Genomic DNA, 20424 nt, shown 5'->3' on the forward strand with positions numbered 1-20424 from the left:
TTATGGCATCGTTAAATAAGATTAAACTAAGGTGGAAGGAATTTCTCTTTTGAAGATTTTGACGATTATTGGGTTTCTTCTTGTTTTTTCCTTCGAAGTACCAAGGACAGTAGAAACCTGGATTTTTTAAATAGTTAACTGAAAACTTAAACAACCATATATATCGTGAGAAATCAGGAAAAATTGGGAATTCCATTTTTAATAAAAAGGCCTCCATGTGAGTTAAGCAGTTTTTGGTAATAGCGAGTGCCAAATTAAAAAAAAGAAACCTTGGGTAAAAAATCAGCAGAAAATAAGCCAAAAGCATGTGGCTTTAAAAGGCCTAAGAATATATAGCTTTCTTTCGAGGATGTAGTTGTCTTTGAGAATCAACTGATCGTTAAATTTAGAATTTCTATGGGTGAAAAGTGTCGATTAAGTATAGCTAATTACTATTGCTTATTTTTCTCATTGTTCAGCATGGCAATAGTGACGAAAGTATAGTACCGCCCTAAAAACTTAATAATTTGAAACAACCAAAGAAAGATTTTTGGAAATAAACGGTTTTCAGGTATGGTTGTGTCTAAGATGGGTCTAGGGGGTAAAACTATTTTTGTTGCGACGTCTTTGGAACTTTAACATTTATGAATTTATCTTGTTGATATTTTAGCCCAAAACAGATAATTAGGAATCTAATTTACTAAAGGGTGGAAGGAGGATGGGACATACATTTTCATGATTTAATTTGTTCGTACTTTTAAAGCAAATCAATTTGGAATATAAGGAAAAATAGCTGATGGATCGACTCAGTCGCTATTTACTTAATGAAAGAGCAGCTTAGATGGTTTGGAAATGTTTTCCAGAGGAACGAAAGCTGTATAAATAAGCTTTTTGTTCACTTACGCTTTTTCTTAGATTTAATTTAGATTTAATGATTGAATTTGTTCGTACTTTTAAAGCAAATCAATATGGAATATAAGGGAAAATAGCTGATGGATCGACACAGTCGCTATTTATTTAATGAAAAAGCGGCTTAGATGGTTTAGAAATGTTTTCCAGAGGGACGAAAGATGTATAAATAAGCTTTTTGTCCACTTACGCTTTTTCTTTCGCTTTTTTCTTACGCTTTTTCTCTCCATTTCTGAAATGAATTTCATTTCATTTCGAAAAAATAAGAATTGTGTTTGTCGTCGCTTGTGTGAGGTTTTGACTCATATCTTTGTCTTTCCCTTCATTTCCAAATGAATTTCATTAAAAAAAAAAAAAAAAAGTGCTTTGTCATCGCTTTATCGCTAAATTATTCGTCTTTCATGTCATTTCTCTGAGCAAAATTTCCGCAAGTTTTGCCCGAAGTTCAGGCAAAATGTATCCTTTTGCTGAAAATAGAAGGCAAGGGGGTACTTGATGTTTGTCAAATCTTTAGTGTTCTTGAATAACATATACAATACATCCTAATATCATGGGACATGTTTTTGTTGTTTGATTGTTTTTTACAATAATCTTATAGTTGAAGTATATTTCAGATAAGTTTATGTTCTGTTTCCTGCTATGCTCAACATTTCTGCTGAGCTGACGCAATCTGTTTTCTATTTGAAAGTTTTAGGCTAATTTGTATCAGGCTAGGTTAATTTAGTTCAAGTTTAGTTTTTTTTTAATGAAAGTAAAGAGGGACGCTAAAACCGTAGCTGACAAAAATATGAGGGGGCTCTGCTGCTTATCATTCTATATACTGACCTAGTCCTATGTTTTCTTTTTTAAATAACCGCTGAATCCGAATAAATTCGGACCTTTGGTCTTGGACTATTCAATCAAATAGCACGCGAGACCGTAAATAACCTACATATATATCTTGTAAATACTACAGTTAGTAGCCAACAAATAATTAACAATTAACTAGGACTCTGAATATGGCCAGGGAAAGACTGACTTCTCCTCCCTCCGTCCCCCCTCCCCGGCTAATGCTGAGAAAACCTAAGTCAAACATTTTTGTACAAATCGATAAATCTCTTGGTTTTCTGGGTCTAATGATATGTATCTCTTGGGAGGTTTGGTGGATCTTCTGAGAGGTGGCCCAGGCTGAAGATTTGAGATTGGTGGGATGGAAGTCGAGATGTCCGCCAAAAGATGGCTTAAGATGGCTTTTTAGAAGTAATGCTAATTTGTTTCTTGATTTCAGGTATCATATGAAAGTGATGCAAAACAAGGCAACAACTCACTACATGCAGTCTTCAATGTCTTTCCATGGTACCATGGTTAAGGCTCCTGCGCTTTTTATATATTCAAAAGCAGACCCAATCGGAACAGAAGAAGGAAACCTACGATTGAAAGAATCCTGGGAGAACGCTGGAATTCAGGTGATTATAAAGTATTTAAAAATGTAAATTTCCGTAAATTCGTTAGTTCTAAGGTCATTCTCAATAAATTTCCACTTTCCGTATTCGGACGTTTTTCATTTACGCAATTCATTATCTGAAATAGGTAATTTTTAATAAATCTCAATATTCCATGTTTGGTCATTTTCCTTTCCGTAATATATTATTCCTGGGATAAGGTCATTTTCAATAAACGCAATTTAACCGCAATAAGGTCATTAATAAAGCCATTTATAAGGTCAATAAGGTCATTTCAATAAACGCAATAAGATCATTTTTAATAAACGCATTTAACCAAGAAAATATTATTTCCATTAATATAAAGTGCGAGGGGATTGAGCCTCGCTCTCTGAAAATCTATCACAAAGCAACTATTATTTGCTCTAGAAAGTAAAACATTTGGATATTGGTCGACTGGGAAATGGACTGGTCTAATAAATTTTTTTTCCAAAATTAATTCAGGCCCTAAACAAATTTTCCCAGAATTGTGATCAATCTAGGTCTTTTTTTTACACCAAAAACATAAGTATTTTCACACCAGAAAATCAAATCAATGGACCGGATACTGGAAAATCAAAGAGATTAGCATCTGTAACTGCTTTGAAGAAAGTAAGAGCTTTAAACAATATATAATTAGTTTGTTGTCTTTTATAAATGTTGGTGTTTTATTTGTGTTATTTTAGTTTATCTGCTGATGACAGCCACTGTATATGTGACCGAAATATCCAAAGATCTTTGCTGTTCTTTCACTGTCAAATAAAAGGATTTGTCTCTATTGAACTGTGTTTGTACGACACCAGAAAACGAACAATTATCTTATTTCGAAGAATCTTATTAAATGAAAAATAAGCTACGCAATAACGATACAATAAGCTACGCAATTAAAAGCTACGCAATGCGTAGCTTTCAATGCGAAGCATTTGGGAAACTGAGACTCACTTAACAACCATCAAACGGGGACAAACAAAATTTCATTTGAAACTCCTCCTACCTATGGTGGAGGCTTTTATTCTTCAGGGGTCTCTAATTTCAGTCAGCAGGCGATTTATGAAACTGTTAAGAGGGCTGGGATGGGGAAACGAATTTGTAGAAATCCTGACCTATCTAGATTGTTTTTTCACTCCGTAAAATGGTAGTATGCCAATTTTAAGAAAAAAAGTAAAGTACTATTTTCGAAAAAAAAAAGGATAAGTACACATGTTTATAAATATGCAGTTATTGATCATGTAATAAAATAAGATAACTCGTATTTTCAAATGTTTAATGTATTGCCAAAAAGGTACAACTACTGAAATTATGCGAATTGCGTATTAGTTTTAATATTTCTCTTAAGTAGTTTGATAAGATAATAATGCACTAGAATTAGGAAATTAGCAGAATAGATATATTTGATAGATTCTTCTGATCAATTTATATTCTGGACAGCGATCTTTGGACCTTATATCCATACATATCGGCCATACATATTTGTTTCAGCCAATCCCAAAACAATTTTGAGCTGTAAGTCCGTCATGCAGAAGCCAAAATTTCATTGTAAGCGATCGTTTCTAAATTGTATTTGCAGCAGGAGTAGGTGCCCTCCGTCTCACCTGGCATCATCAATTCAGAAGTTTTGTGGGAATTTCTATCGCCCCTACAAGTTTCATAGTGTTACTTTGCTTGAGGTGCAAATCATTTGGACACCGTTGTGTTGTTGAATAGCTCAGCCTGTCGAATATGTGGCAGTTTTTCTTTTAGGCTTGCTTTGCTTCTCCAAAGGACCGACCTCGTTTAAGAGTTTTGACATAAAAAGGCACCTTTTGTGTTTTTGAACACCTCAACTCTAGGAGAAAATAGAAACCCAACTAGTTTATCTTAAAGGTTTTTTAGTCGATATTGATACCCAGATTATTGAAGAACCAAGGACGTCAAAATTAAAACATTTTTCCCCTTGGACCCATCTTAGGTCCATTCATAGCGCAAAACCTATATTCTAAGTTTTTCTAAGTCTTTCTATGCTCTAAGTCTTTCTATATTCTAAGTTATATTCTAAGTTTTTCCTTTGGGTTAGGTAAAAGTTAAAAGATACGGCACTAGAATCCTTAAAGTCCAAAACGGCAGTGGTGATCTCCGTCTCAAGGCCTTTCAGCCAGGAAGTGCAAAGGGAGATGGGGTTCAGCCATCCTGTGCATTCGCACACCTTTCCTGCTTACTTTCCCCGATTTCTCCAGATACCCGTTTAGAGCTGAGTCGACTATGGCTGAGCTTACAGAGGCGCGCCACTGATCCCTTCCCAAACCAAATAACTGACCACACCAGGAATCTAACCCTCTCCCTTCGGACAAAGGATTCAAATCCAGAGCGCCACCAACCTTCTATGGGTTGTTTCAAAATTAAGAAATTTTCAGGGTATTACCACCATGTTCAACTGCTACTAATCCTACTAGCAACTTAGTGCAGCACCAAGCCGCTTGATGCCAAAACAGCTGAACGCGCTGCTCATCCGTCCCAATTTATTCAAAGATTCCGCCTTTATCCCCTCCCAGGAAGTTCCCATTTCCTTTAAATCCTCTCTTATGGCATCTTACCGACCTATTTGAGGGCTTTTCGTTCGGCCCTAGATGGATCAAACAGTTCGTGGTAACGAACTGTGAGTAAGGAGTGACCCGGCTCAATGGTAACCGAAACTCTAGAAAACGGGTTTTTGATACCAATAGATACACCAAAAGAATCAGATTTTAATGCTGATTTCAAATATATAAGTTTCATCAAGTTTAGTGCTACCCATCAAAAGTTACGCGCCTGAGAAAATTTGGCTGATTTTCAAAAAAAGGGGAAAGACCCCCTAAAAGTTAAAGAACCTTAATGAAAATCACACCAACATATATCAGCGTATCAGAGAACCCTACTGTAGAGGTTTCAAGCTCCTATCTACAAAAATGTGGAATTTTGCATTTTTTGCCAGAAGAAAAATCACGGATGCGTGTTTATTTTTATTATTTTTTTTTTTTTCCAGGGGTGATCGTATCTACCCAGTGGTCCTAGAATATCGTGGGAGGGCTCATTTGAATGAAAATTAAAATTTCTAGTGCCCTTTTTAAGTGACCAAAAAAATGGAGGGCAACTAGGCCCCCTCCCACGCTCATTTTTTTCCCAAAGTCACCCGATCAAAATTTTGAGATAGCAATTTTGTTCAGCATGGTCGAAAATATGAAAACTTAAAACGAACAGAAATTATAACGTATATGAGGGGGTTCTCCCCCAAGTCAATACCTCGCTCTTTACGCTACAGTTTTTCTTTTAGTGCTTTCAAAAGAGCTATCTATTCTAATTAAACGGCCTTCGTGATCCAGGGGTTTGTGAATTAAATTTTTTTTTAACTTTTAACGTAAAGAGTGTGGTATTGACTTAGGGGAGAACCCCCTCATATACGTAATAACATATACGTAAAAAAAAAAAAATAAAAAACAAGCGATACGGCTCAATAGTAATCGAAACTTTTAAAAACGGAATTTTTATGTCAATAAATGTTTTAAAAGAATGGGTTTATAATGCTGATTCTAAATATATAAATTTTATTAAGTTTAGTATTACTCATCAAAGGCTACGAGCCTGGGAAAATTTACTCGATTTTTTAAAGAGGGGGGAAACATCGCCTACAAGGGAAAGAATTTTAATGAAAATCACATCGTCAGATTCAGCGTATCAGAAAACCCTCTTACATAGGTTTCAAGCTCATATCTGCAAAAATCTGCAACTTTCTATTTTTTGCCAGAAGAAAAATATACGAATATAGAAGTTAGTTACGTAAGTTAATTTGTAAATTACGTCATAACCAAATTTAGAGACATCCATTTAACAAAAGAAAAGTAAAATTTTTACGCAAATTTTGTTTGCGCAAACTTATTCAATGACGGTGAGCCAAAATGAAAGTTGCATTAACTAAAAACGATCAGAAATTAAATAAAAAAAACAAGTTTTTTAAACTGAAAGTAAGGAGTGACATTAAAACTTAAAACGAACAGAAATTATTCCGTATATGAAAGGGGCTGTCCCCTCCTCAACGCCTCGCTCTTTACGCTAAAGTTTGACTCAAAAGTTTGAGTAAAGAGCGAAGCGTTGAGGAGGGGACAACCCCTTTCATATACGGAATAATTTCTGTTCGTTTTAAGTTTTAATGTTGCTCCTTACTTTCAGTTTAAAAAACTTGTTTTTTTTTTATTTAATTGCCTAAAAGGACGATCTTTGGCAATCTGTCATCCTTCAAATGCAAAACATCTCCTATCCATCTCAACTTCTCCATCATTATAGCCCTAGAAAGTGGGATAGAACCATATTTTCGATATACGATCAGTCAGAGTTGCCCCATAAATATCCGTGGACAATTTCTCTGAAAAACACCTAACAAATTTGCGATCTATAACTGTATGAGAAGATATTTTTCAATAAAAGTTTGAACTCCCGATTTTTCATTGGAACTCCCAAACTCTCGAATGATTTTTCATTTGAATGATCATTTTACTAATCGTTATGATCATTTTGTGATTTTTGAAATTTTATATTTATTAAAATAAAATAAAGGGTGCAGTTAGTAAATGAAAATGATTAATAAATTAATATATTAAATTAGAAAATAAAAAGTAACTAAAGAATAATGACAAAAATTTATAATAGTTAAGAAGTTAAATAATTCAAATAATAATTAAAAAATAAGTAATTAATTCATTCATAAATTGTATACAATTTTGTTAATAAATGAAACTGTTGTTAAAATTTGGCCTAAATATTTTGCGGGAGACAGGGGAAGCGGCGCTAATCAAGGCTTTGCCCCGGACGCAAGATAGGTCTGAACCGCCACTGCCCCAATGTACAATAGACGAACGATAATCTGTATATGAATAACATTTAAGTCCTACCACTAAACCATCCACTGATTTATCTGAGGCTCTTGCTCATTGACAGTCGAATTGTCAAAAAAGATTATCAACTTTTTGGAAATCCCATTTTAATTCATATTTTGAGTGTTACCATCTGAGTTTCACTGACAAACCTATTGTTGAATTGTAAGTTCTATTTCTTACGTTTTTTCTATATATATATATATATATATATATATATATATATATATATATATATATATATATATATATATATATATATATATATATATATATATATATATATATATATATATATATATATATATATATATATATATATATATATATATATATATATACTCTTTGGTGGATTCATCGCTCCTCAGCACAGAAGTTTTAAAATAATAGATGAAATAAAAGATCCTCTGTTAGTGACTAATCCTTCTAAAAGAACCCTTCCATTGAAATTTTCTGTCAAGGGAAACAAGTGAACAAAGGAGAGATTTATTTTCCTTTCTCACAAAAAAAAAGAAACTCCAGGGCTATCCTCGTAAAATTGTAACTTTCCTTGTTGTTTAAATTGGATGGCTGTAAACCGTCAGTTAATGCACCAAGGACATTAAAATAAGCACATTTTATGCTCCCTTGACTCACCTTTGGTAAATTTATACCTGAAAACTGTACTTTTCCGGAATTTATTTTGGTTGTTTAAAAATTAGGAAGATGTAAGGGCAGTACACAGTTTCGTCAATGTTGACTCGTTGAAGCATGGAAACAAGTAAGCAAAAGAAATTGGCTAGTTTTGACAATGCTTGTCAAACAATTCGCGGTAACGAACTGTAAGTAAGGAGCGATGCGGCTCAATAGTAACCGAAACTCTTAAGAAGCAGAGTTTTAATGACAATAGATATATAAAAAAAATTGAATTTTGATACTTATTCAGAATATGTTAAACTCATCAAATTTAACGGTACCCATCAAAAGTTACGAGCCTGAGAAAATTTGCCCAGTTTTTGAAAAAGTTGGGAAACACCCTCAGAACATTAAGTGACCATAATGAAAATCACTTCATCAGATTCAGCATACGAGATATCAATATTGTAGAGGTTTCAAGCTCCTATCTAAAAAAATGTGGAACTTGCATTTTTTTTTTTTTTTTTTTTTTTTTTTTTTTTTTCTTTCAGATGTGATCATGTTTCCAGGGATTATTTTTTTCAGGGGTGAACCATTGATCGTAGAAGTTTGGGAGAGGGCTCATTTGATCGGAAATCAAAAGTTCTAGTGCCCTTTATAAGTGACCAAAAATATTGGAGACCAGCTACACCTCTTCCAAGGCTCATTTTTTCCCCAAAGTCACCCAATAAAATTTCTGAGATAACCATTTTGTTCAACATAGTTGAAAAATTTGACACTAATGTCTTAGAGGATGACTTAACCCCTATAGTACCTGGGGGAAGGGGTGCAAGTTATGAACTTTGCCCATTTTTTACATATAGTATTGATTATTGGGAAGTCTAAAGACGTTGTCAGGGGGGTACATGGGAGGATCTTTCTATGGAAGAATTTTCATGGTGGAAGGAAATTTTCCACGAAGGGGTGTCGGGTATCCCAGCATTACTTAAAAAACGATAAGAAATTTTATAAAAAAGCAAGTTGTTTTTTTTAACTGAAACTAAGAATCTGCATTAAAACTTAAAAAGAACAGAAATTATTACGTATATGAGGGGGGTCGCCCCTCGTCAATACCTTGCTCTGTACGCTATTTTTTTTTCCTGTATTTCTCCCCGGGACTCTAAAATGGCATGAACTATTTCATTTTCCTATATTCTGGTTTCCTACGGGTCAACTCCATGCTCTCATTGTATTCTGCACAATTGTGAATTTTGGTCTCGGATAGTCAGGTTTAGAGCAAAATCCCCCAATAAGGCGGACTTGACGACGGTTATATCAGAATATGGGGTATATATTAAAATGTGGACGCCTTTTTTATGCATAGGGGAGAATTTAAGCTGATGCATGAAATTGTTCCTTAATTTCCTTAAACGCTGCTAACCTTATAGTAGTACTTGAAACAGCATATTTTTACTGGGACCCAAATTAAGATCAGGTTACTTTTGCAGACATATCCTGTCTGCGACTAAATTGAGGAAATAACACAAAACGTGTGCACAGGGCCTTTTTTGGGAGCTTGGGGATTCAAGATTCTCTGGATTCAAGAATTCTAGTACGTAAATCTTATATTTTAGTGGTCGAGTCCCAGAAGAGACATTTAGATTAGAATCGTTAATATAAAACTACCTTTTAAAAATATCGAATAACGAAGCATTTGTAAACTGAATATTTAAGAATATCCTCTTACTGTTAAGAGAAATGTTATATTGTTGCTATATTTGAAGGAAAATCTCTTGCATTTTTGGGGGGTAATGTGAAGGGTTAAGGGATTTGAGTAAGACAATTCCTGGGCTGGATGAATGGGAAGGGGTTCTGTATGTTGTTCTCTTTTTTTCTTTGTTTTTGTGGACATGTGGGTCTTTTTTGTGTATATATTGGCATATATAATAGACTATATATAATAGACTATTTGTTTATATATAATAGACTATACTATTGGCAAAACACACCCAAGTTTTGATGGTAATATCCAACAACAAACAAATTCATTAAATGTAGCATTAAAGTTTTGAAAAAGACCAGAGAATTACATGAAGTGTTGTTTAAAATTGTTCGGATTTTGTGGACAATAAGATGGAATTTAAAAATATATAAAATAGTTAATAAAGCAAATAATAAAAAATAAGATAATTAAAATAAAAAAAAGAAATTATTGAACTCTAAGAATTGTATGTACAGATTTGAGCATAAGCGGGGACGAGGAAGATTTCACAATCAACCCCGTCTGGTTCAATCGTGCTTTCTAGGGCTATAATGAGAGAAAGGTTTAGCTGCCCAGTGCACGTACTTTGAATGAAGGATGACAGATTGGCAAATATTGTCCTTTTCGGCCAACCGTCTAGGGCTAAATGGAAAGCAAGTCGTCCCCGGGTGGGGTGAGAGAACGTCGTAAGGAAGGACTTAGGAGAAATTGAAACTTCCTGGGAGGGTCTAAGGAGGGAGGCTTTGAATAAATTGAGTTGAAGGAGGAGCATGCATAGCTGTGTTGGCCTCCGTCGGCTTGGTGTTGCGGTGAACTGTTACAAGTATTAGTATAAAAGTGTTATTAAAACAGGCACTTTCTACATGGATAAACTGGCTCGATTAAACCTGGTCAGTCTGTAATAATCGGATTAACCAATTTTAGAAGTCAACACCTTTCATTGATATTGAATAATAGGAAAATTTTTTTTTCGAAAATTGAATAATAGGAAAATTTAATAGGAAAATAATAGGAAAATGATATTGAATAAATTCGATTTTTTTTCAAAATGTGTTTATTTATTCCTAGGTCAAAATAGTATTTTTGTATAGATAATTTCTTTCTTTTTTCTCTACATTTACAATAGAAGACAATTCATTTTTACCATGTTTGATACAATATAGCATCTACATGTACCATTCTGATATTGTATAATCTTCTCCCCAGAAGAGCATTTCATTCTGCTTCACGGCTCTTCTGGCTATATTGGTGTTAAAAGTGGACGCTGAACTATGACTTGGAGGTGGGGGTACAGCTACATCAAAAGCTAATATTTGCATCCATGCCATCCAGATACCACATCTGCAATATTTTGGGAACGGCTTGGTGGATAAAGTTGAAATATTCGGGTGTTTAGGAGCGGGATAGGGGAACAGCAGGGGGGGGCTTCAAATTTTATTTTGGAGGAATGTGCTAATTATGTTTTGTCTCCAGTCAACATAAACGCTTTTGGGCTATAAGCTGTTAGTGTGCTATAAGCTATAACTTGCAATCTATTTATAGTTTATTTAAGTGTAAGGGTTTTTTTCCAACGGTTTTTTAGTTTTGCTTGTTGTTTTTTTATGTTCTATTGAATTTAGGATTCCGTAGGTGATTTCAAATTTTTGTCGCCCATTTCTACCTATTAGTTAATTTTTATTGATATCCTTTTCGATTTGGTGCGATTTTCCTCTATTAGTTTCACTCTTTTTATTGAAAGTTACCTACCAGGTTTTGTGTCTGTTTGTTTTCAAATGGAGACTCATTGTAATCTTAGAAATTATATTCAAAATTGATGACTTCTACCCTTTTGTTTTTTTGTTTTTTTTTTATCCTGTTTCAACTCACGCTTTTCCTGGTCAAGATTGCATGCTTATTTCATGCTCGATTGTTACGATATGGAACTGTATCAATTTATTTTTACATTTTCCTCAAATTTGTTATGATTTCCTTGTATTAACGATTCATATTAAATTTCGTTTAAGATTTATTACTGTTTGACATATATTTTGCTTGTCCAGCAATAAAAGACATTTTTAACCTGGGATTAAGAGCTTCTAGCTCTAAAAAAAACCTTGTGTGTCTGACTTAAATTCTTGTTCTGCATTTCGAAATTACCATCATGTAGTCTAAATGTAGTAGTTCTACTGGCCCTGAATTTTACCAAAAGGAAACTGGGATCTCTGAAAACTTCCTAAAATTAACGTTAACAAAATCAACGATTTGTCCACGTTAACGTTCGTATTTTTATGAACGTTCGGGGAGATATTTGAGAACCGAATTTTCTTTTGTGGAAGTTTGGTCAAATTTAAAGCCTGTTTTAAGCGTGCTGAACAAAATCCGTACAGTGTTTATTGGGAGGATTAATTTGAATCCCTGTATCCTGCATATTTGCGTGATATAAACAAAGCATGAAGGAGAAAAAAAAATCACCATCCAGGAGAAGAAGGCCGTATCCAGGGGTTAGGGGGTTTAAATCCCCCTCAAAATGTTTTCCGACTCGTAAAGACATAGCAAAAATGAATATAAACAAATTTTAATCACTTTTTAAAGTTTTTTTTTTGGGAGGATTATTTTTGAGGAGGGGTATTTTTGGGAGGAGTTTATTGGGAGGATTAATTTGAATATCGTTGAATTGTGACAGGGGAATATGTTGTTAATGCCAATCAAAGTGTTTCATGTCTTTTCAACTAGCCGATACTAAGTACAGACTATTAAAAAAAAAATTAATACAAATAAAAGCAAGTACGAGACCTCGGCTACTGTAATTCAAAAGAAGTTATGCTACGCAGTATAAAAATAGAACAGTGTGTTTTTGTTTATACTTTTATTAAGAATTAGTAATCTCTGCAGGGTTCTAGGCGTTTACTCCCTCCTCCTCCCCCTGTAAAATAGGGTTTTCCTATTTTCAGAATTTTATTTGAGTTGTGTTCTTTTTAGTTTCGTTGAAAAGTGCTACGGAAAGTGAAAAAGACGAATTTACACACCATAAGTATCTTAAAAACTTAGAAAAAACCGCAAATCCATTTTTGTTGAAAAGGCTTCCATATAGAATTCTGCAATTTTTGGCAGTAGCGGGCGCCAAATTAAATAAAAATTTAGGCGAGAAATCATCAAAATTAAGCTAAAAACATATGGCACCAACAAGTTTAAGAAGATTTAGTTTTCCTTTGAAAGCATAGTTCACAAATTCTTATCGTTTAAGTTTTTATGGATGAAAACATTGTCAAATTCTACTAGTTAGTTTTCTTATCTTCCAAGTGTAAAACTACCACAAATCACCATTAATAAATAAATGAAACCCAAAACTAACAGAAACTACAATAGATAACCTAGTCAAACTAAAATCTAGCTCAAATTAAAAGAAGTTGGGCTGACAACCCCCCATGTCTTCTCAAGACCGGAGCATAATTTGCACTTTATTTTAAATTAAAACCGTGAATTGTCAGTTTAATATACATATTCTGATATTTATTCCTTAAAGTCTTAATACTTCTTTATTTATTGAAGTCGAAAAAGTGAAAGCCTTTACAATGTGTTTTGTTTTCAGTAAAGTGCAAATTATGTTCTTGTCTTAAGACTGGTTCATTTCAGAAGCGTAATTTTTATTCCAGGTTCAGACAAAGTGCTTCGAGAAGTCCCCCCATGTGAGTCACTTCTATCACCATCCAGAGGAATACAGTACAGAACTGGTCAGCTTTTTGGCCCAATGTGGCCTTGTATCTCAGAACTTCCAAACTTGTGTCTCAAAAATGAAGAGAAAACTTTAAAAAAATTGTCTTGGAATTATTGGGTACCTTGTCAATTTCTAGTTTTTTTCCTTTCTTTTTGTTTCTTTAGAGCGTGAGCCTAAAATCATGAACAGATTCTTCCCAGTCTCAAATAAAGATGTTTAATATAATTTGATTAAGGTAGTGGTTTAGGCGTATCGTAAGTTGTTTAGGCGTGGAAGTTTCTGTAGCCTCATTATTAAGCTGATTTAATTATTCTAATTATATAATCATTATAATAATTAATTATTTAGCTCATTTAATGTGTCAGTTGTTAGTAGGTTGTCCCATAATCTTTACTGGCACGTTCTCAATTCCTACTTAATATTTTCTTCCCAAGTTTTCTTACGGGAAAGAGGACAAGTTCTTCAACTCCCCAGCCCCCTCTTCACCTAAAAAATTAAAACTTGAAAAGGTATTTAACTATGTATGTAGATAGGGAAGAATCAGGCACCTCTGGAAATTGAAGTAATAGTTCGACCATTTTTTTCAAAATTTTGCCATATTATGTCTGATTTATATGTTTTTTCCACTGGATATAGGTAAGCCCCCTTCCCTTCCGATCGTAGTATTTTAATTTGTGAAACTTATTTTGCTAGTCTGATGCATATTTGCTCCAAATTAAAGTCCACTAGTTAGGTAAAAATCTGCTTGAGTAGCTGTTTTTAGTCATAGAATTAAACTTCCGAAAATTTGTATCTATTCAGGTTTAGCTTCAGAGTTGAATGCTCAACTTACATCTAAACCCACAATAATGATAGATTCCCTGGTCCAATCACACTCCAGGAGAATATTACTGATGAGGTGATGCACATGTTCTCTACTGCTACCTTTTTTGAACCCAAACTGGTTGCTTGGTGTATAACACACTCGGTATATTTCCACAATAGCCAGAATTTCTAAAATTTTACACAAAACCTGGGCAACAGTAATTGGTCTATGCAAGCTGTACTGAGATGGATCCTTCCCTTTTTTTATAACTTGAGTTGACTATCCATATCTGGATAGTCAAAGGGCAGGGTTTGTATAATATTTTTTTTCTCTACATTATTGGGGGGGGGGTAACTGCCACCCCCAAACGACGTCCCTGGCAACTCGATTGAGAGTCAGGTCTTAAGTAAAGTACTGGACAGCCTTCTTAAGTAAAGTACTGGACAGGTAAATTTTTTATAAAAAAAAAGGAGAACGGAAAAAAAGAACAAGAAAAAGAACGGAAAAAAAGAACAAGAAAAAGAACGGAAAAAAAGAACAAGAAAAAGAACGGAAAAACGAGCAAGAAAAAGAACGGAAAAAAGGAAGGACAGAACTTTCAATAGTTTTTCTAGCCGCAGGGTATTTTGTTATGCAAGCTTAAGCTCCCCTGTTTTCAGTTGCATCGTTTTAATTTTATATCCATTGTGCTAGTACGGTTTATTTTTAATATATTTTTTTTAATTCTTCTATACTTTAGGTGGAATCCTCTGGTGACTGTTTATAATTAATGGTATAATTTAATTTCCTAAGAGTCTATCCATACATGCTTCGTTTCAAATAAATTTGAAAAGTCAATTAAGGAAACTACTGGCTAGAGCGAAGTGTAGACACTAGGAGATTAATACCTATCGTGATGGTACATCATCATGCTCATGGCCAAAGGGCGTAACTCGCAATTAAGTGTAAATGATTTATTTTGCTCAATTAGTCCCCCTGTGGGCTTTTAACCCAGGTTTTAAAATATAGGGTAAAATTATTTACCTTATATTTTTAATATTTAATCACACTTATATACCAAGCCAAAGAAAAAGAATGGAAAAAGAGTTACATATCCGTCAGTACTGTAGCCTCTAATATTCACTACGATTTTCAACTCAAATGCTTTTAATAATAAAGCAGCTGTTCAATTTAACAATACTTGACAGATAATTTTGCGCTTACTTCAGACTAAATCTCTGTATATTCGTAAATTCGTAAAACTCCGTAAATAACTTCGTAAATTCGTAAAAAAAAGTCCATAAACATTGTCGAAATGCCGTCTGTCACTTTTACCAATGCTTCGGTAAAACTAATTTAAGTTGCAGTACCGAAATATGATCGAGTCCGAGTTGCGACTTAATCATCCTTTACCTCTAGCTTAAAGAATACCGGACACAGATTATGCAACCTAAACGTATTGAAATATAGGGCTACTGTAGTTTTTACATTTTTTTTGAGTCCCTAATAAAAAATTTTCTGTAAGAAATTCCTGGAAAAACTAATATTTCTCTAAGCCATATATTATAAAACAATAAATTTCTGTTAACCATATTATTTTTAAGAGGTAATTACTTGGCAAAAAAAAAAAAGAAAAAAGAAAAAAGAAAAAAAAAAACTGTCGTCCTAATCCAGCAATTGAGACAAATATGCACTTGAACGAGACTTTCACCTTACCCATCTATCCAGCTACCTAGGACCAAACAGTATACCCGAACCATCAACCAAATAGAAATGTCATATAAATATACTTATATTTGAAGCTGCAGTACCGAAATGTGATCGAGTCCGAGTTGCGACTTAATCATCCTATACCTCTAGCTTAAAGAATACCGGACACAGATTATGCAACCTAAACGTAGAGAGATATAGGGCTACTATAGTTTTTACATTTTTTGAGTCCCTAATAAAAAAATTTCTGTAAGTAATTCCTGAAAAAACTAAGATTTCTATAAGCCATATATTAAAAAACAATAAATTTCTGTTAACTATATAATTCTATTTCTTTGTACATGAGACTATTTTTTGTAAAAATGATAAATAAAGGCCTTTAAAATTTAGAATTGGAAAATATCAATTAGGCCCTTTGATTTTGGTTGCGTTAAAATGCTTTTACGCTTTTCTAAAGTATGAAACTACAATTAATTAAAAAATTTGATTGTCTGATAAATTTGTAAGTTTGCCTTATAAGCTTGTCTGATAAGCATACAAAAAACAACAACAAAAGAAATAGGGATTTTTCAATCACGTAAAACTAAAATAGACAAAAAAAACAGTAGCAGTAAAAAATAGATTGATTGTTCCTTGGAAGGATTTATCAAATAAACATATGTCGAACGTAAATTATGCAAAAGTCAATGTACTGGTTAAAAATATAGAAACGTGGAAGCTGATTCTATATTTTTTAATTTCCAAAATAATTAATATTATTTTGATGCTTATTACCTCTATGCGTGGTAAGTTTTAAGGTAGTAGCTCCAGGTTATCACTGTCCTTGCTAATGTTGCTGATATATGCTCCTTGCTGTGTTGTGAAGTGTACTTTTATGGTATCTGGGGGTTGTATTTGTAGATGCCTTTATTCTCCCTTTATAGGGGAGATAAACTCTGACCCTAAGGTAATTAAACTTTGGTAGCGTGCCTTAGGCTGTGACTGAACTAATGAGGCGTACCGACTGGGTATGTTCGAGAAGCTAAAAGTAGATCGTAGAAAGGTTGTCTAAAATACAATACTTTTATTCAATTTACACATAGTAATATAATCGGATATAGTTCTGTCTACTGGGACTGGTTGTCCCAAGTAGACCACAAGTCTCAGAAACAACAATATTATATAATAAGATACTTAGACAATTACAATTATAAGACAAAATTCCAAGGTATTTCTAAAAACAACGGACCAGAGGTCAGTCCGGCATAAAGTTAATATAAGATCCCTCCTTCCGATAAAATGTATCTTTTGTACATTTTTATCAACCACACCTTCTCACGTAATCGTTAGGAAGTGTTAATTTCTCAATTTCCCGTTAAACAGAACTTGGCAGGATATCTTCCTTATCTTAACAAAAAGTGGTATTTCAAAACTTCATATTTGCGTCTTATATATTTTTACTCAATTAATAATTAACTAAATTAGAAAGCTTTACCACAATACTCCCCATTCAAAGAAAAATTGTCCCAATTCTCAATATTTTCCATTCAAAACAACTTTATTTCGTTTACAGCTATCTTGCAGCCATCTTTAGGTCATTATGTGCATCTACACTCAATGGGTTTCCTTAGGGCTATGTTTCTGGTCCAATATAGGCCATATTCTTTTTTTGTCGAAGGATTTCAATTTGAAATTCATCTTTGTTTCTCTTTTTCTCTGTCTCTAGGACTGACAATTACTCGTTTATCCCTCTTCATATGCATCTTCTGTTTTAACTTGACCCCAAGCGGCTTAAACATAATATTAGTGGTTTTGCTAAAATTAGATTTCTAGTTATATTATAAAAGCTTATGAATTATTTGAGTTTAAATTTAATTCCCCTTGAAAATTTAATTTATTTGTGGTATTTAGTTAATATACCGTTTTTTTTTTCGTTTTAAAAATACCTTGGGTAAATTACATATAACATTATTGATTTTTAAATTTTCACATATTTTTCCAGCACAAAGCATTCTCACATATTTCAATAGCATAAGCCATTTGGCTATGTAGCACATTCTCTAGGCCTAAATTAAGTTGTGCTTTTATTTCACTTTCTGACGAACTTGTAGTAAAGTCTGTATTACTGCTATAGTTTCCAAAATATCAGTTGATCGAGTATGAGATGATAGTATCAGGATATTATTTGAAGTGGCTTCGAAATTTGCTTACTTCCCAAAAATGTGTCAAAATATGATTGAAGGAAAAATGGATCCGAAAAGATGCTACGACAAATTTGATTTCCAAAAAAAAACTAGCTAATGCTTTATCTAAAATAAATATCCACATTAGTATACATATAAAGTATAAAATTTTACATATATAGTAGAAAGAAACACTCAATTTCGTATTTCAACTGAGTTAATTTCGTAACTCAGTTTAATTACTTTTATTTACTTTTCTCTCTTTTAATTACCCCAAAATAATATCACGCTTAAATCGAAACATCATGTTCCTTACTGGATTATTCTTTCAAACTTAATACTAAACAGATTATTTTACAATAAAAAAAATTATTAATACTTTGACTCTAGGTCAAACATTGACATATAACATTACATCTCTAGTTAAGATTTAAAGTAAATTAATACCGCCTATATATAAAGATGCATTGTATAATGACTTAAGCAAATATTTAAGTCGTAGAACTAGATATGTTATTTTACTATTGGCTAAAATTTAAAGCATTTTTAAAAACCAAACACTGTATAGACTAGTATTTAAACCAGTAGATATTTTCTCAATTACATTTGTTACAAATATATAACTTTTCTCATATACGACTATATACATTTTGTTTTAAAACTTTGGTTCTATTTCGAACCCACTTGTGTCATTAACTGTCATTACCTTATAAGCCGGTTTGTCTATTCAGACTTTTAAGCTTTTCAGTTCTTTTCGAATTTCTAGGTACTTTAGACAGTTTTATAACGTTTTTGTCTGTAATCTCTCTTTTTTCAGCTTTAATGTCATTTTTGTTTAAGGCTTTTATTTACAGCTTATATCTGATAAGCTAAAAAAAATTTGCTGTTCACCTTATACCTGTAATGCCATTATCAAATGACTTTGCCTGTACTCTGAAGGTTCGTTTACCATGACTGCCTTCTGGTAGCTCCTTATAACGTTTCCAGGTCCTATTGTCATGACTACAGCTAAAAAGACTATTATGAACCTGCACACACAATAATTAATTATTTAATAATTTGTGGGCACAATTTTATCTTGGGCTATTCTTTTTTCAGAAAAAGTGGCCTTTCTGCAGAAAATACCTGGCCTTCATGGCACACAGTAATTCTGTTTTTGACATACAAGTGACAATGACTATTTTCGCTTTAACTTCCCCACTTTTAGTGGTCTTTTTTTAGGTTTCAAATTTAAATTAAGTCCTTATGGATATTATGTGAATTTTTTTTTTTTTTTTCATGCCATTTTAGTAATTTTTATGAAAACAACTTACGCATAAGAGAGCCAAATTTATTTTCTTGACTACTTTGAGCATTTCTCCAATATTTCTATTAATATCGGCCCGCGTTAACCAATGTAACGGTGGCTGCGTAGCATTAATGCTACTTATTTGTACTTATTTAGTAAAATTTTCATACTAGTTCGTTCGGCAAGTTCAATAAGTGCGTATAACAGAGTTTAACTGATTCCATTCAGTTTACTTTCCTTTTAGTTTCGTCTGGCTATATTTTCAACTTGAACCCTTTCTCTTTTTTTTTGATTCGATATTTCAATGAAGCCTAAGGGTTTTTTCAAGTATTTTTCCTACGTTTCATTAAAATATGTCTTTTTTTTAAATAATGCTTTTATGTATTACTTGTTCTTTTTTAATAAACTTAACAAGGTTTTTTGATGATTGATCTTTATGATAACATTAATTGTCTCCATATTTATACGAGGTGGGGGGGGGTGTGTCTAATTTTTTCAACCAGTATTTTTTTTGACATTATGCAAATTTTTTCTTCGAAAGTTTTTGTGGTAGAAAAGTACTATAGTTTTTCAGCTAATTTTTTTTTTTGAACGCTTTTAATTAAGTTTTGCTCCGAAATTTCTAGTTCTCATTTATTCATAAAAAATGTACATTTTACGATATTCGGATTCCCACCAAATTGTGTGGTTCTCATTCCAGACACATATTCCTTGTCTATGGTATTTTAATTAGTGCCTATTTCGTGCCAAGAGTTGTGCAGAGATAGGGATTATCAGCATCTATTGTGGTTTCCCTATAAACTTTTATATTATTTGTGTCTGGAATTATCCTCAGTTAAATTTGCGCCTTAGTTTTATACAGTCATTGAGTGTAATTTGTCCCTTTCGTGATATTTTGACTATTACCCTGTTCTACAAGTTTATGGGTTTAGTGCCAGCGGCAAATTTGTTCCTCTTGCTATTTATTTTAGTCAAGCAGGGATTTTACGCTAACATTCAGCCCAAACCTTCTCCAGTTTGACCAATATTTCTAATATCAATTTGGTTAGCTTGGTGGATCCCCCCAATGACAAGACGTTTAGCAGTTTCGTTTTTAAATGCCAATTTTCCTGTCATTGGTGTCTTTCACCTGCAATGTCTTCGCCCTGTTATTTCTGGTAATGGTGTGTTGTGAAATTTATTTATATTTGAATATTAATTAT

At 33.1% G+C, this 20424-nt stretch overlaps 1 protein-coding gene across 1 annotated transcript in view; it reads left to right on the plus strand.

Moving 5' to 3' along the window:
* Positions 1-13503, plus strand: part of LOC148953470 (transmembrane protein 53-like) — a 69107-nt gene extending 55604 nt beyond the window's left edge. The window contains exons 7-8 of the mRNA XM_089088549.1: positions 2156-2333; positions 13217-13503. Coding sequence (XP_088944675.1) covers positions 2156-2333; positions 13217-13372 — 334 coding nt within the window. The 3' untranslated portion in view covers positions 13373-13503. The remainder of the gene's footprint in view (positions 1-2155; positions 2334-13216) is intronic.
* The last annotated feature ends 6921 nt before the right edge of the window (positions 13504-20424 follow it).

The sequence above is a fragment of the Artemia sp. Qi Xiang Cuo genome, chromosome 4 (assembly GCF_049724085.1).
Source record: "Artemia sp. Qi Xiang Cuo chromosome 4, ASM4972408v1, whole genome shotgun sequence".
Taxonomy (NCBI): domain Eukaryota; kingdom Metazoa; phylum Arthropoda; class Branchiopoda; order Anostraca; family Artemiidae; genus Artemia; species Artemia sp. Qi Xiang Cuo.